General features: G+C 46.5%; 1 protein-coding gene across 3 annotated transcripts in view; it reads right to left on the bottom strand.

Annotated features, from left to right (window-relative positions):
- The window catches only part of ADRB2 (adrenoceptor beta 2), a 64,215-nt gene that overhangs the window by 10,322 nt on the left and 35,940 nt on the right, over positions 1 to 17,953 (bottom strand). The window contains exon 2 of one of the 3 annotated variants that reach the window (XM_074960581.1): positions 17,351 to 17,759. The exons of the other annotated variants lie outside the window; for them this stretch is intronic. Coding sequence (XP_074816682.1) covers positions 17,674 to 17,759 — 86 coding nt within the window. The 3' untranslated portion in view covers positions 17,351 to 17,673. Of the gene's footprint in view, positions 1 to 17,350; positions 17,760 to 17,953 lie in introns of those variants that run through there. 3 annotated transcript variants of the gene reach the window in all.

Genomic DNA, 17,953 nt, shown 5'->3' with positions numbered 1-17,953 from the left:
TGGCTCTGTGCTGATGAGAGAAGTCTCTTTTTGTGTTTTTGTAGTCACCGATTCCCACATCTTCACCTCACTGCCCTTTTTGCCTCACCTGAATTGCTCACGTATGAAAAGAGAACTCATCAGGAACTCTTCTTATTATATCTCATGCCCCAACCACCTGCCACCTGTAGTTTGCATCTGGCCACACGGCTCAAAGAGTGCATGCTAAACGGCTACCACTCTGTCCCACAAAGCAGAATACAAAATGGCTCTAGGGCAACTGACTATAAAGTAATCTATTAGTTACTTCTTCATCTCATACTAAAGTACAAAGGAACCTGATTCCCAATGTGAAACAAGAGGAAGAGTTGTATTTCCCCAGAATGGCTGCAGGACCCCTCTAGTGTGTCAGCTCTGCCTGGCAGTTGCATGATGATAGACGCCGGGGAGCTGTGGTGTTCTATAACCCAATTTATTTAGGAAAAGGAAAGGTTGAGCATCAGACCCATTGGTCGAATGTGAGCTAGGCAGAAGCTGCCCGGAAGATATTAGGATTGGCCAGAAAACAGCAGAACGTGGGGCCACCGGGCGGCCCCATGCCGGCAGGATACCAGTGAAAATCACTGGCTCCTAAAGTGGTGTACATGACAGTCCAGCTGCTAAGTTCCAAAGTGGGTTCTCATTTACTTGAGTGAGAAATAACGTCCAAATACTATTTTACATTTCAGAGACATTTTCTCTTCCTGGCAGTGGATAATTTGAGTAATTCTGGAGTTTAGTCAGAATGTGGAAGAGCTGCAAGGCAGCAGGAGTTGAAAGGCAGTGTTATCCTATTTCTCCTTCTTGTTTGCCTGGCCCGGCTTTTCTGATTTTGTTTTTAAGTCCCTGAACAATTTGGACCTTGGTCCCAGAAGTGCTGTAAGTCCCTGCAAACTCTGTAAAACCAATCTATAAAATCTCCATTCTGGCAGGAGTTTTTGATTATATGAGAGTCAGGAGGGCTTGGGGTGTTTTTGCCAACAATATTTTTTTCCCTCCCTTGTATTTCCGTGACCGAAAGGCTACGTGTGTGTTAGTGCATGCACGAGAAAATATTTTCATGTGTTGAGTTTGTGCCCTCAAATCTGTGAAACTGGTTTCCTCCACCCAACAGAGCTACTGTGATGTGAACTACCAGGGGAACAGGGTGAGAGAGGAAGGCCTATGAAGATGGACGCCAGTCCTCCCCCTCCCGCTTGCCCCCGGATCAGAAGGGGAACTAACAAACAGGCTCACCCAGAAATATTGGCAGCAGTTTCATTTCCACCCAGGAAGCATTTGGTTATTTTCAAGGAGGAAGGGAAAGGAGGTGAGTTTTTACAGAAACCAGACTGTTGGGTTACTTCCCTAAATGGGATTCACAAGGGAACATACAACAAAGATAAAGAAACCACAGCCTTAGAGTACACATTCCTTATATTCAAGGCCCTGACAGCACTGTAACAGCTACATCATGAGGCCTGGTTATAGATGAGCACGTGCCCAGTGTGGTGACATTTCTATCACAGTTTGCTCTTGCAGTGTAGATGGAGCCCACTTGAGCCTACTACAAGTTTGACCTTTGGGCAGCTGCAGCAGAGTTTGCGAATGCTTAAAACATGCTTCAATCTTGTCTGCCCTGCAAGACCAAAGCCCAGGTTTTAACTATGTCAGAGACAAGAGTTTGTGACCGAGTCCCCTGACACTGTAGTTATACTGTAGGCTGGACCCTAGTCTACCCAGTGCACATCCTTTCTTGTTGCTGATATGGTTCTAGTGTAGTATGGACAGGACCCTGGCTTGGGTTTAAGTACTATTATCAAAACAACATGTTCAACTGCTACACCTGGAAAAAATAAATAGCAACGTTACATTGACTAGAAATTCTCACTTTGCCTGTAGGGATAATGGAGCAGTCTAAATGCACCGCCGCTCCTCCATCTATCTGTGTTCTTATATGGCATCTATCATGGTAGTATCTGAGTGCTGGAGAGATGTCAAGGGATGCATGGGGGGGGCATGCAAGGTTGTGTGCAAAAACCCCCCCCCCCCCCATTTGCTGCTTTTGCTGCCTGGCTTATACCAAGCATGCTCACACGGACTCCCCCCCACCCCCCCACTGCTTGGCTTGTACTGAGCATGCTCACACGGAATGTCCCCCCATTCCTCCTCCCCCACACTATCGGCAGGCATGGGTCATCGGGCTTCTAACTCCCCATCCACCCAAATCAAAGCAGAAATGGAGAGCGAGAGAGCTTCCTTTTACAGTATTTAATGACTGCAGATTCCAGTTGCTCTCTCTAAAAATGTGGATCCAGACACAGCCTTCCGTCTCCCCACACTCCTCTACTGACAACAGAAACAAAGTTCAGAGGAGTGGTAATTGCCAGGCAGACATCAGTGATCCCAACAGCTGTGTTTAATCCCTTCTATCAGTACTGATTCTGTCTCAGAAGGTCGCACAACATGGCGGTGGATCATACACATGGGGATAGCAGCATCCCTCTCTTCCTACCAGGCTTACCCAGGCAGCCATCATGTGTAAATTGCTACATTTAATTTTCCTGCAAACTGCCTACTCACGGGTAACATAAGACACCCTCACTCTCTCTCTCTCTCTTCCCCAGTCAGACATTAAACTCTGTGTGGCAGGCTCCATGTGCTACCTGATCGCAGTGCTCTTGAGACGGGTTATCGCTGCTGCACGAGAACAAGGAGAGGCGTCCCAGTTGCAATCTCAGTCAAGGGTTCCTTTGCTATTAGTAAATTCCACCAGCAAGAGCCATTAACTAAAGTGTTGCTCTGGTCTCTGAGTGGAGAGGAATAATATATGTGAAATCAGAGGGGTCCTGTCAGCTTGATTAAGCCCTAAACCGGACCTCTTTAAATATTGCTCCTTTGATTCTGAAACTTTGAATCCCCTTCCAACAATTGATGTTTTAATTAATGATACAATGAATATAATATAGTTTGGGTTATTTTAAAAAACTGTGTCTAGCCTTCACAAAAGCTACCAAACCTGACACCCCGAGAGTCTGAAGTCCTCCATGCACTGAAAAGGCACAGCACCAGTGCAAATCTTCCCCTTGTTGTCTCCCCAGGTCTATGTGCCTCAGTCTGGACGGGGTGAGATTCCCACTGGGGATGGGATGGGAGTTCGGTCTCCATGGCTCATTCGGTCCTTTGCCGTTCTGCTAAGTTTGCCATCAGTAGGGGTCCTTAGTGCCAGTTCTGGTGGTGTTTTTAGTGAGGTGGCTACCTGCTCACTAGTAAAGGGACAGAGACCTATCAGCCTCCCCAAAGCCGTCAGCTGGAAATGGCTTCCAATGGCAATGCATGCTTCGGGAGCTGCCTATCCTTGTTATTACCAGATGTGTTACCAAGCCAGTAACAAAGATAAGCTTGGCCAAGATTTTCAACCCTGACTAGTGATGACAGTGTCTTGGTTTCGGAGTACCCAGAGGGCAGGTGCTCAGCACCTTCTGAGGATAAGGCTCCTTTATGGTGTCTTGAGTTGGGCAGCTCAAAATGGAGACAACCAAACCCCCAAGTCACTTTGGACAGTTTAAGCCAAGGTCCATGTGTTGTCTAATTTTAGATGCAACTCAGTGAGTGAGAGTAAGGAACAAAAGGGCCATGGGCTGAGGAAGGACAGGTCTACAGTCACAGGACTGTAGGATTATTCAATACTGGCATGGGCACATTTTGAGGATCCAAACAAACATTACTTTCAAATATACCACATTAAAATTGGTCCTGAGTCTGAAGGAGGAAACCCTTGTGGACACTTGGCTTCAGGGGATGGAAATACTTCCCCAGCTGTAAGACAATCGTTTGTGAAACTTGAGTATGAACTGCAATTCCCCCCTGACTGCTGAGCTGTTATAACAATTCCTGGGAAACTTCATGAGTGTATTTTTGGTGGCTTGTTTGATTGTGGTATATCATTATGACTGTGCTATCCAAAATAATTGAGGGGAAACCAATAATAATTCTTACTTTAAAAAGTCCAACTTCGTGACCATCCAAGATATGGATAAATGTGCACACAAGTAGAGTCCACTGGTTGTTTTCCGAGCACACAAAGGTAGCCCTAGTTGTTACCATCAACAAGCAGATGGGTGATTTCTTGTTGTGCTGTGCATTTACGGCAAGAGGACCTGGAGGGTGACAACTACAAAAGAGAATCCCTTCTCAACTCTGTTGAGGGATTAATCAAGTTGACATCTCCCATTTAAATGCCAGTAAAACCCATCCTCCCTATGCTGAAACACTGTTGAGGGTCTGACTTGAAATGACGAAGGCTGGGAAATTCAAAGTTAAACTGAGTATCAAGGTTAATAGATTTAACATGAGACCTGTCAGCTTTATTTTATTGTGAGAACACAGTCACTGCAGTCTCCCTTCCTACTTCCTTCTTGTGAACTGGCAGGGCCTAGAAACCTACAAGAATCCAACAAAAAAACACCGCAGTGACAACACAGCAGCCACGGCAGCAACCCTACAAAAACCAATCACTGGCTCACATATAACTCATGTAACCAGCCCCAAACCCACAAGTAACCCTACATTTACACTCTACCATGTGCAGCCAAGTGGCTACAAGCAACCCTACAATAATGCATTTTCCGCTTATATATAATGGACACAACAAAATTGCTAAGGAAATACATTGCCATTCTAAGCGCCACACTCGCACTTAGGAGTGCGGCAAAAATGAAAACCTTTTGTGGGGCCACTAGGAAATGTCACAAGGTAAACACAAGATTGGCCCTGCACTGACTGTCCAATCTAAAGACACTGAAAAGGCTCCATTATGGTCCTCCCCATGAACTCAACCTGAACGAGTTTACTTGCAGGAAGAATCACTTTGAATAGCTGGTACCTTACTTCCCAGCCTCTTTTGTTTTCATTGTTTCAATCCCCATGTAATTGCTATTAGTTTTATTACTGGAATGGTTGCAGTGTCTGAATATCAATGCGTGTGTATATATAAGAAAAGTCCAACAGCATCCCTGTTTTAATCTGCTCTCTGGATTGTAGAGGCATTTTTGCAAAAGCCTCTGGTCCTGCAGCGATCCCACTGAGATTACTTCTTGAATAGAAATACTGCTAACAGGCCCTATGAGGAGGAAATTCTCTATCCCTCGGTCATGTGCATTTCCTGCTCTGTGGCTGCGTCCCTGGCGTAAATTGTTCCCACGTGAGCCCACCATGCGGAGGGTCAGTAACCCAAAGTGGACCAGAGCGGAATGTGGGAAATGATTTACAGCCTTAGAGCCAAGTCCCTAAACCCCAGGCAGCCTATTAACCCAGCATGTGTGTGGGGGAATAGATGCAGTGCGCAGGGGTTGGAGTCAAACACTTTTACCCTTCTCTTTCAAATCGGGGTGCCCCCTGCTGCACCACAGCTGGTGGCTTTATACTGCAGGAATTCATTACTGGTACATGTTTCTTTTCTGCAGGTGAAATGGGACAATTAAGCTAAATAGAGCTGAGCTGGGAATGTGTGCTGCTGTGACAGAGACTGCTTCCCTTTTGCTCCTTTGCTCTCTCCCCAACTTCCAATGCACTCTGTTCCTCCCCCACATCTTCTTCCCCGTGGGCCTAGTCTACACTTAAAACTTAGATTGACATAGCTAATTCTTTAGGAAGAATCCCCCCCGCTGAGTGTTGTCGGCTCTGCTGACCTAACCCCCGGTAAAGGTGCAGCAATGCTGACGGAAGAATGCTTCCATCAGCCTAGCTGCCATCACTCAGGGAGACGGAGTTAGAGAAACCCTTCCATCGCTGTCATCTGTGTCTGCACTGCAGAGTGATGCAGGCATGGCTCCGGCACTGTAGCGATGCTGCTATAGTGTTCGTAGTGTAGACATGGCCTCAGTCTTCTCAGTGTCGCTTTCCTCCTTCAATGACACACAGATGGTTGCAGGGTGAGATGCAAAAGCTTTACACTCCCCAAAAGCCAGCCACTCTGCTTGAGAGTAGGAACTGTTAAGAGCAGAATGTGGCTGCACAAAGGAGATGGCTCCCTTAACCCTGCTGAAGAGGGAATGTAGTGCTGCTGTATGAAATTCATGGTGGGCTGAGGTACAGATAATGCAATGAGTCCAAGTATGTTCCTATACACTTTATTCCAGCCAAACCCCCGGTATTTTGGGTGTACAAGCAAGACAGGATCCCGTCCATTGTTATTAACGTAATAATACATCGCTTCAGATAGTACCTTTCATCTGTTGCTCTCCAAGCATTTTACAAGGAATATAAGTGTCATCATTCCCATAGGGTGAAACTGAGGCAAAAAGAGGTGAAGTGACTTGCCCAAGGTTACACAGCAAGCCACTAGCAGTCAATAATAAAACCCTTGTCTCCTGAGTTCTGGACCAGTGACCAAGTGGCTCTTTAATGTGTCTCCTCTGGCTCTTTGCAGCACATGATATTCAAACACTGTGTGATTTCATTATTAGCCAATCAGGATGCTTTCCCTACATTATTAACCAATTGTAAGTTGATAAAATAATAATACTCGATCAATCATTTTGCTGTGAGAATAAAATATATACATCTATCAAAACTATTTCCCCTGTGATACTGTTTAAATATTAATATACAGTCCTATAATAAATGAAACAATGAATTCACACGACTGTGGCTCTTTTGGGTAATGCTGATCACTAATTTGGCTCCTGAACCACTGAGTTCTGAGTGTCACTGCTCTGGACTATCATGCTGTCTCATACTATGAATTATTCATAATAATGTATACAATAACACAGATGTGCATGGCACTTCACCAGCAAATAAACAACTAGATCCCTCCTTTAGGAGTTTATGATCTACATTTATTTCTTATTTAGTTAATTTCTTTTGACTTATAAACTGGATCTGACCCAGCTATAGTTGATGAGTTAGGGTTAGGGTTAGGGGGAAGTGTACAAGAGAACAAAGGAAAGTCCTGAGATGTGCTTTATTGTATAGTACACATCTTGTTACTTCCTGGGCTTTACAAATATTAATTAATTATATTTGCATATAAATATTTGAGAACAGTGTCCACTCCAGAAAGAACTCTGGGTCACGGGTCAGGTCAATGATCATAGAATCATAGAATATTAGGGTTGGAAGAGACCTCAGGAGGTCATCTAGTCCAATCCCATGCTCAAAGCAGGACCAACACCAACTAAATCATCCCAGCCAAGGCTTTGTCAAGCCAGGCCTTAAAAATCTCTAAGGATGGAGATTCCACCACCTCCCTAGGTAACCCATTCCAGTGCTTCACCACCATGATGTAAGGCACGGCCCAAAAGCAGTGAGTTCTGAAGATGATTTTGATGATTTATTCTTTAAGCATTGTTTTTCAGAGTTGTACCAGTACGACTTCACATTCTGTTCTGTTCGGTTTCTTGTACTGGGTCCATCGCTGTAGTATCTGACGACTCAGTATCAGTGTATAGTTTCGGGGTGCAGAGGGATATGTATTAGTTAATCTTGTTTCAGAGGGATCCTTGAGGATTTCTGTGGGTGTTCAGGGCACAATGTGGCTGTCTGGTCGAGGACTCACAATCCCTTTTGTAGAGCTAAAGCTAAAGGGGAACGATCAATGAATTTTAGCTCTAACAGGGGAGGCAGTGTTGTCAACTCTCATGATTTTAACATTTGTGCTATTTGGTGGTTTTTCTCAAGTCCAGGGCCTGGAGGCAAGTGATTAGGTGAGGATCTCAGCTTTCATTATAAAATAAAATATAAAAGAGTACCTATCCCTTGAGTTTCCAGAGGAAAGCTTAAAAACTTGACAGGTGTTCACCCTAACAGCTCATTAAGCAGAAGACAGAGAAAAAGGACTCAAACATTCTTTTCTAAAAATACCCAAACCCATGATTTTTGCATGCTTCGAGTGGGAACTGTTGGGGAAGAGGTTACATTACAGCTGGTGGAATGATTCCGCAGACAGAAGCCCGTCACAGTCAGCAAAACCTCTTCCTCAAGAATTAGTGTCGACAATGAGAAAGTAATGTAAGAATCAGAATGTAGACAGGTTGGGCATCATTCCAATTTGAAAACCCTGGGTGTACAGCATTATTTCCCCAAGATATACCTCGCTCCCAGTAGCCATTCTTAGAGCCCTTCTCTGACACTGGTGCATGGTAAGGGAGAAAGCTGGACTGAAGTTAACCTTTGTTTGCGAGGATCCAGATAGTTTCCCTGCCCCTGACATTAAACCCTAACCTGAACTGTTTGTAGTACATGTGTGTGTGATTTCCATAGAAACAAGTGTGCAGGAGATTGCTTTTTGTGTGTGTTTATTTTTTATTGGAAACTTCATTTCCCCTCTAATGATGGAATCTGAAACACAGCAGCCTTGTGTTAGCCTAGGAGCACCCCGACTGAGACAGACTAGACACAGCAGTGACACTGACTAACCTTCCTCTGCTCTCTCCTCCTGAGCGGCGTGTGCAAATGAAACTAGCAGTGTGTAAATGTTGCACGTACATTGGATCCTTTACAGTTCTCTCAGCTGCAATGAAGATGTTGTTAGTGACCCAGATAAGGACATTTGTTTTAATAAAACCATGCTAGCCAGCTTTATAAATACCACAGAGAACTGCAGCCAGCCCAAAGGATCTGTGTTTAGCACTCTGTGTAGCAGGCAGGAGACTCAGGCTCAATGTCCTTTCTCTTACTCCCTAAATTAGTTAAGGGTTGCCAACAAGGTGTCTTGCTCAGCAGTAAGAAGAACTAGGAGTACTTGTGGCACCTTAGAGACTAACAAATTTATTTGGGCATCAGCTTTCATGGGCTATAACCCACTTCATGAGATGCATGGAGTGGAAAATACAGTAGGAAGATAGATAGATATACAGAGAACATGAAAAGATGGGGGTTGCCTTACCAACTCTCATGAGACAAATCAATTGAAGTGGGCTATTATCAGCGGGAGGGAAGATCACTTTTGTAATGGTAATCAGGATGGCCCATTTCAAACAGTTGACAAGAAGGTGTGAGTGACTCTTGTGGCCAATCTGAGTCTAATGCTGGTGATCTCAAAAGGGAGTGCAATCCTGCCCTTTACATCTGAAGGCAGGTAGCAATGGCACCAAGCCGTAATACGTTGTGGGGTCTCTGCTGTAGCACAACACAATCCCAATTCAACCTGGATGCTGCAGGGTGGGGTACAAGTGCCTGTTGATAATGCAGATTCATCTCCCTGCAATGACGTCTGTGTGGCTGCTAAAGCCTTCTGCTTTAAAAGCATTTTATTTTTTCCCTTGCAGATAATTTGACCCAAGTAACCATCTTTCCACTAGCTATAGGCTGACATACACTAAGGACCCAATCCTGCTCCCTTGGAAATCAGTGGCAAAGCTCTCAATCATTTCAGCAGGACCAAGCCCATAACATGCTCCTCACCCTAATGCAGCAATGCCTGTGTATTAATGAATACTCCTGTTCTGGGCTGAGTTGTGGGAAAAGAGCCCAGGGACCTACGATTGAGTTTGCTAGTTTAGAATGTAAGTGCGCTCCAGTTAGTTTTGGGTGCCTTGCGTCAGGACTCCATATCTATGTGAAAGTGACGGGTGCTGCAATAGTTGCAGAGAAGTCCAAAACTCTTTTAATATTAACACTCTCTTGGGTCTGCGTCTAGCTCCTCCACACCACAGAAGAGCTCTAGCAGCAGCTGCAGAAACTGAAACCACATAGAGCTCCATGGCCTCTGACATCAGGCTTCTAAGTATGTTTCCTTATCAGGAGGCCAACCAGCAAACAAAGACCAGCATCCTGCAGGCAGTGACTACCTTCTGACCCTGCTCATTGATCTTGTGTGCCCTACTCTCCCAACAAAAACTAATTGCCACCAACAAACCAAAGAAGGGAACAGAACAAAATGCCATTTCACTCCAGAATAGCCTCTTCCTATGATTGCACATCTTTCCCCTTCCCCCACCTACTTTGCTGGGGGCGGTTTGGGGAAGAGAGTCCTCTGCCAGAAACCAAAGGATCCCTCTCATTTGGACTCCTGTTCACGCTGTCACTTTCATCCTCGAGGTCTCACTGGGCAGTCTTCATCTATCAGGGCACTGAGGACTGGACAGGGTTCCCCTCAGGGCTGGTCGGCATTGGTCCTTAATGGAGGGTACTATGCAGCAGCACAAGACATCTCATTGCCTTACTGGGGTGGTCAGTATGTTTCTTTTGCAGTGGTATTTTTTTGTCTGGGTTGTCCAGGGCAAATGAAAGCATGACGGAGAGAGCTAGGAACCAACAGCTAAACCTGCACTTTGGTCAGTTAAACTCCAATTAATTCTCCTCCAATTAATTCTCCTCAAGGTAGACCTGATGGGCCTAATTAGTGGGTTAGAATTAGGGAGGAGGGCTAATGAGCAAATTGGCCCATTAACACAGGAGGGATGAGAAGGCACAGGAAGGATGGGCATGGGAGAGAGAGGCAGGGTAGCAGAGCTAGAACCAGGAAGAATTTCTGGGTAGAAAGATCTCTTCCCTCTTCTCAGCAGAGAATTGAGGAGAAACTGCAAATCATTAGGAGCAGGATGCTGTCCTGTCGCAGAGAAACAGGGGATCGGAATCAAACTCAAGTCTCCTGCATGGCAGTTGCAGACAGCCCTGGCTTTGCCTGCTAGCCCAGGGTGAAGGAGAGACCAGGAATGGAAACTGAAAGTGGAGCTCTCTGATGGAAATGTAGAGCACAGATACAAAACCTGCAGGCTAGTTGGCAAATCATTGTGCTCTATAATAAATCATAGGCTGGTGGGTTCCCGCACTGTCGCTAGCTCCCAGGGAAGTAGACATGGAAGGTCTTAGTCTGGATTCTTCTCCTGATTTGAGACCGAGCACTGCTCAGTGAGCAGCACTTTTGACTTTTGCCCTTCATGCCTGTTGGATGCTCCTCCAGTGGAAAGCCTACCCTGATTGTTTCCTTGCACAATACATCTGTAGTGTCCCCCTGCCTGAATGTATGGCACCTGACTGTTCTCCTCGCTTTTTTCAGTGATATGTAACCTGACCAGAAAAAACTCAACAGGCCAGATTCTCATCTCAGTTACACTGAAGTAAATGAGAGTAAATCCATTCACTTCAAGCCAGTTATGCTGCATTTACACCCAGACAACTTGGCTAAAAACAGGCATTGAGCCACTTTTTCTAGCCTGGGCTGTGCCATTTGGGGTTCTAAAATGTTACCTTTTATGGGAAATCCATGGACCTTGTTACTTCAGTAATGGTCATACTAAAATTATGTAGCTGGATGAACGGGTGGGATAGGGATAAAAAAAATCACTTGTTTTTTAATTCTCTGCTGCAAGATAAATCTAGGGTAAAAGTTTCAAATGTACCCAAGTGACTTAAGAGTCTAAATTCCATTTTCAAAATTGGGCAATAGTTCACTCATCAAGGGTGATTTTTATTTGACAATATGTGGAACAAAATTGATTTTACCCTAATCTGCAACATGAAGGGTGGAGCAAGTAGATTTTCTGCTTGAGCGGATAAATGTCCCTGAGTTTTGCACTGGGGAGCAGAAGAGTCTGTGAAAAGGATGTCAAGGCCAAAGGTGACCAAGTTATAATACTGTCTGTTTGGCCTAATCTGTCAAACCAACATTACAGCCAGCTAAGCAACAGGTGCAACTCTGAAAAGCTGGGCCACTGATGGTCTAGCAGACAGAATGTAACATGACATGATGCAACCCTACAGGAGGTGAGTGACCTAGTTCTGAAATATAAACAAAATAAAAGTAATGACCTGGAATTCATGGGTGGAGCACATGTAACACCCAGATAAATAATATCCCAGCAATGCGGCCTATTTTTCTAGGCCCTGGCTTTGTGTGGTGATTGCACCATATCAGCCCTTGGGGGCTTTTCTGCAGAGATCTCTAGCAATCACCATCTTAAATGAGCAAGAGGTTGGCATCTGCCACAAGGATATAAAAAGATTTCCATGTGAGGCAAAGCTCTGCTTGCTGATGATATCATGGTTTCAGTCACGGTGATCTTCCATGCTTGGTTGGAGCACCCACTCCAACATCCTGCTTGCTCCCTGCTTTGTTAGCAATTTTTTTTTTTTTTTTTTTGGTTGTGCTTTCAGCCAGGAAACCCAGGCGCTCCGAACCTGCTGATCTCCAGCTCAGATCTCATCCTGACGTATAGCTCGACGTAAGGACACTTCCTCCCTATCCCCAGAAGGGATGGTAGAGATCAGACAAGGCTTGGAAAAGTTCCAAGAGGGGAAAGTAAAATCTAAATGTCGCCATCAAGATTTGGAAACAGCTGTTGCAGGATTTTAAAGGGACACGGCGGTCTAACGATCATCAAATCCTTACATCACAATATCATGACTCTACAGCACAATTTCACCTCATATGGTGAAGGCAAAATGTAACATGGTACCAGATTTAAAATGTGGATGGTCCATGATATTTGGCAGTGACAGTTTTGTACCACAGGCCTAACTGGACCTTCGTCACTACTGTGGTGAGCTCCTGGGGAAAGTCCTCTGGATTCCTGATTTAAAAAAAATTTTTTTTTTAAAGGTAAATTTCATCGTGACAAAAGCTGTGCCAATGACAGACCTAGAGACTGAAGTCCTCGATTTACCCGAAAGAGAGGTACAGTACAGGCAGTGGTAGTGGAAGTTTCTCCACCACTGGCCTCCAACATATCTTAATCCTGACCCAGAGGGAACCCAGGAGAGATCAGTCTTCATGACCATTGGCCTCTCTGCTGAGATTGCCAATAAAGTAAAGGTACAGATTACTATCATTTGTGGTGGTGGTTTCAGTGACATGAAAACCCATCCACTCAGGCTTAGAATGAGGGCATCAGAATTTATTTCACATAAGCTACTGAACAGCCATCACATGCTAACATCTTCCAAAACAAGCCTGGTAAAAGAAGGTGCTGGCAAGTTACATTTATTCTTCTTCTTCGCCATCACCTTGTCCAGACAATCAGGGTCAGTGGCTCTCATTCTTCATCTCCAACAGTTCCAGTATTGTGTGTCTTCCACGATGACAACAATGTTCTTCATGTCTTTCTTCAGCATCTTGAACCATTTCCTGGGTCTTCCTTATGGCCTTTGTTCTGTGACTACTATTTCTTGTATTCTCTGGCCAACATATTATGTGCTTTGTCATATCACATGATCCAGCCATCTCAACTGATACTGCCTTGGCTTTTCTGTGATGGAGTCTACCCGCATCATGGATCGTACCATTTTACTGTGTAGCCTATCAGCTCTCATCTTACCCAACATCCACCTGAGCAGACTCATTTCAAAATATTTATATGTCTACTTAATTTTATTAATCTCTCCTCATAAACCAATCCTTCGGTTGGTTTGATTGCTCGTCTCTGAATTCTCTATTATATGTTATTAAGAAGAAGAATTTATTTATTATTTGTATTGCAGTAGCACTGATGAGACCCAGTCGTAGGCCAGGACCCCATTGTGCTAGGTGTAACACCGACAGACCCCAGTCATCAGCGGATGGAATTGAACCTGGGACCTCTGGAGCTTAGTGCATGAGCCTCAAGCCAATGGGCTGTTAGCTAAGGCTGTAGAGCAGACTCATTTAACTCTCTCTCTCTAAGGGTATGTCTACACTACGGAATAAGGTTGAATTTATAGAAGTCGGTTTTTTAGAAATCGGTTTTATATATTCGAGTGTGTGTGTCCCCACAGAAGTGCATTAAGTGCATTAACTCGGCGGAGTGCTTCCACAGTACCGAGGCTAGAGTCGACTTCCAGAGCGTTGCACTGTGGGTAGCTATCCCACAGTTCCCGCAGTCTCCGCTGCCCATTGGAATTCTGGGTTGAGATCCCAATGCCTGATGGGGCTGAAACATTGTCGCAGGTGGTTCTGGGTACATATCGTCAGTCCCCCCTTCCCTCCCTCCCTCCCTCCGTGAAAGCAAGGGCAGACAATCGTTTCGTGCCTTTTTTCCTGAGTTACCTGTGCGGACGCCATACCACCGCAAGCATGGAGCCCGCTCAGGTAACCGTCACCGTATGTCTCCTGGGTGCTGGCAGACGCGGTACGGCATTGCTACACAGTAGCAGCAACCCATTGCCTTGTGGCAGCAGACGGTACAATACGACTGGTAGCCATCCTCGTCATGTCCGAGGTACTCCTGGTCGCCTGTGTGAGGTCGATCAGGAGCGCCTGGGCAGACATGGGCGCAGGGACTAAATTTTTAGTGACTTGACCAGGTCATTCTCTTAAGTCCGGCAGTCAGTCCTATTGAACCGTCTTATGGTGAGCAGGTAGGCAATATGTCCTTCTGCACCGTCTGCTGCCAGCCAAAGATGTAAAAGATAGATGGAGTGGATCAAAACAAGAAATAGACCAGATTTGTTTTGTACTCATTTGCCTCCTCCCCTGTCTAGGGGACTCATTCCTCTAGGTCACACTGCAGTCACTCACAGAGAAGGTGCAGCGAGGTAAATCTAGCCATGTATCAATCAGAGGCCAGGCTAACCTCCTTGTTCCAATAAGAACAATAACTTAGGTGCACCATTTCTTTATTGGAACCCTCCGTGAAGTCAACCCTGTAAGCCGTGTCCTCAGTCACCCCTCCCTGCGTCAGAGCAACGGCAAACAATCGTGCATCTGAGTTGAGAGTGCTGTCCAGAGCAGTCACAATGGAGCACTCTGATTGGGCTAAAACATTGTCGCGGGTGGTTCTGGATACATATTGTCCGGCCCCCGTTCCCTCCCTCCCTCCGTGAAGGCAAGGGCAGACAATTGTTTCGCGCCTTTTTTCCTGAGTTACCTGTGCGGACGCCATACCACCGCAAGCATGGAGCCCGCTCAGGTAACCGTCACCGTATGTCTCCTGGGTGCTGGCAGACGCGGTACGGCATTGCTACACAGTAGCAGCAACCCATTGCCTTCTGGCAGCAGACGGTGCAGTATGACTGATAGCCGTCCTCGTCATGTCCGAGGTGCTCCTGGCCACGTCGGCTGGGAGCGCCTGGGCAGACATGGGCGCAGGGACTAAATTTTTGGTGACTTGACCAGGTCATTCTCTTTAGTCCTGCAGTCAGTCCTATTGAACCGTCTAATGGTGAGCAGGCAGGCAATACGGATTGCTAGCAGTCGTATTGTACCATCTTCTGCCGGGCAGGCAAGAGATGACGATGGCTAGCAATCGTATTGTACCATCTTCTGCCGGGCAGGCAAGAGATGACGATGGCTAGCAGTCATACTGTACCATCTTCTGCCGAGCAGCCATGAGATGTGGATGGCTTGCAGTCCTTCTGCACCGTCTGCTGCCAGCCAAAGATGTAAAAGATAGATGGAGTGGATCAAAACAAGAAATAGACCAGATTTGTTTTGTACTCATTTGCCTCCTCCCCTGTCTAGGGGACTCATTCCTCTAGGTCACACTGCAGTCACTCACAGAGAAGGTGCAGCGAGGTAAATCTAGCCATGTATCAATCAGAGGCCAGGCTAACCTCCTTGTTCCAATAAGAACAATAACTTAGGTGCACCATTTCTTATTGGAACCCTCCGTGAAGTCCTGCCTGAACTACTCCTTGATGTAAAGCCACCCCCTTTGTGGATTTTAGCCCCCTGAAGCCAACCCTGTAAGCCGTGTCGTCAGTCGCCCCTCCCTCCATCAGAGCAACGGCAGACAATCATTCCGCGCCTTTTTTCTGTGCGGACGCCATACCAAGGCAAGCATGGAGTCCGCTCAGCTCACTTTGGCAATTAGGAGCACATTAAACACCACACGCATTATCCAGCAGTATATGCAGCACCAGAACCTGGCAAAGCGCTACCGGGCGAGGAGGCGACGTCAGCGCGGTCACGTGAGTGATCAGGACATGGACACAGATTTCTCTGAAAGCATGGGCCCTGCCAATGCATGCATCATGGTGCTAATGGGGCAGGTTCATGCTGTGGAACGCCGATTCTGGGCTCGGGAAACAAGCACAGACTGGTGGGACCGCATAGTGTTGCAGGTCTGGGACGATTCCCAGTGGCTGCGAAACTTTCGCATGCGTAAGGGCACTTTCATGGAACTTTGTGACTTGCTTTCCCCTGCCCTGAAGCGCATGAATACCAAGATGAGAGCAGCCCTCACAGTTGAGAAGCGAGTGGCGATAGCCCTGTGGAAGCTTGCAACCCCAGACAGCTACCGGTCAGTTGGGAATCAATTTGGAGTGGGCAAATCTACTGTTGGGGCTGCTGTGATGCAAGTAGCCCACGCAATCAAAGATCTGCTGCTATCAAGGGTAGTGACCCTGGGAAATGTGCAGGTCATAGCGGATGGCTTTGCTGCAATGGGATTCCCTAACTGTGGTGGGGCCATAGACGGAATCCATATCCCTATCTTGGCACCGGAGCACCAAGCCGGCAAGTACATAAACCGCAAGGGGTACTTTTCAATAGTGCTGCAAGCTCTGGTGGATCACAAGGGACGTTTCACCAACATCAACGTGGGATGGCCGGGAAAGGTACATGACGCTCGCATCTTCAGGAACTCTGGTCTGTTTCAAAAGCTTCAAGAAGGGACTTTATTCCCAGACCAGAAAATAACTGTTGGTGATGTTGAAATGCCTATATGTATCCTTGGGGACCCAGCCTACCCCTTAATGCCATGGCTCATGAAGCCGTACACAGGCAGCCTGGACAGTAGTCAGGAGCTGTTCAACTACAGGCTGAGCAAGTGCAGAATGGTGGTAGAATGTGCATTTGGACGTTTAAAGGCGCGCTGGCGCAGTTTATTGACTCGCTTAGACCTCAGCGAAACCAATATTCCCACTGTTATTACTGCTTGCTGTGTGCTCCACAATATCTGTGAGAGTAAGGGGGAGACGTTTATGGCGGGGTGGGAGGTTGAGGCAAATCGCCTGGCTGCTGGTTACGCGCAGCCAGACACCAGGGCAGTTAGAAGAGCACAGGAGGGCGCGGTACGCATCAGAGAGGCTTTGAAAACCAGTTTCGTGACTGGCCAGGCTACGGTGTGAAAGTTCTGTTTGTTTCTCCTTGATGAAACCCCCCGCCCCTTGGTTCACTCTACTTCCCTGTAAGCTAACCACCCTCTCCTCCTCCCTTCGATCACCGCTTGCAGAGGCAATAAAGTCATTGTTGCTTCACATTCATGCATTCTTTATTCATTCATCACACAAATAGGGGGATGACTACCAAGGTAGCCCAGGAGGGGTGGTGGAGGAGGGAAGGAAAATGCCACACAGCACTTTAAAAGTTTACAACTTTAAAATTTATTGAATGACAGCCTTCTGTTTTTTGGGCAATCCTCTGTGGTGGAGTGGCTGGTTGGCCGGAGGCCCCCCCACCACGTTCCTGGGCATCTGGGTGTGGAGGCTATGGAACTTGGGGAGGAGGGCGGTTGGTTACACAGGGGCTGTAGTGGCAGTCTGTGCTCCAGCTGCCTTTGCTGCAGCTCAACCATACACTGGAGCATACTGGTTTGATCCTCCAGCAGCCTCAGCATTGAATCCTGCCTCCTCTCATCACGCTGCCGCCACCTTTCAGCTTCAGCCCTCTCTTCAGTCCACCACTTACTCTCTTCAGCCCGCCACCTCTCCTCCTGGTCATTTTGTGCTTTCCTGCAGTCTGACATTATTTGCCTCCACGCATTCGTCTGTGCTCTGTCAGTGTGGGAGGACAGCATGAGCTCGGAGAACATTTCATCTCGAGTGCGTTTTTTTTTTCTTTCTAATCTTCACTAGCCTCTGGGAAGGAGAAGATCCTGTGATCATTGAAACACATGCAGCTGGTGGAGAAAAAAAAAGGGACAGCGGTATTTAAAAAGACACATTTTATAAAACACTGGCTACACTCTTTCAGGGTAAACCTTGCTGTTAACATTACATACATAGCACATGTGCTTTCGTTACAAGGTCACATTTTGCCTCCCCCCACCACGTGGCTACCCCCTCAACCCTCCCTCCTCCCTGTGGCTAACAG

The sequence above is a fragment of the Natator depressus genome, chromosome 8, assembly GCF_965152275.1.
Source record: "Natator depressus isolate rNatDep1 chromosome 8, rNatDep2.hap1, whole genome shotgun sequence".
In the NCBI taxonomy this organism is placed as follows: domain Eukaryota; kingdom Metazoa; phylum Chordata; order Testudines; family Cheloniidae; genus Natator; species Natator depressus.
The sequence above is the reverse complement of the archived record's forward strand: the minus strand, read 5'-3'. Positions and strand labels throughout refer to the sequence as shown.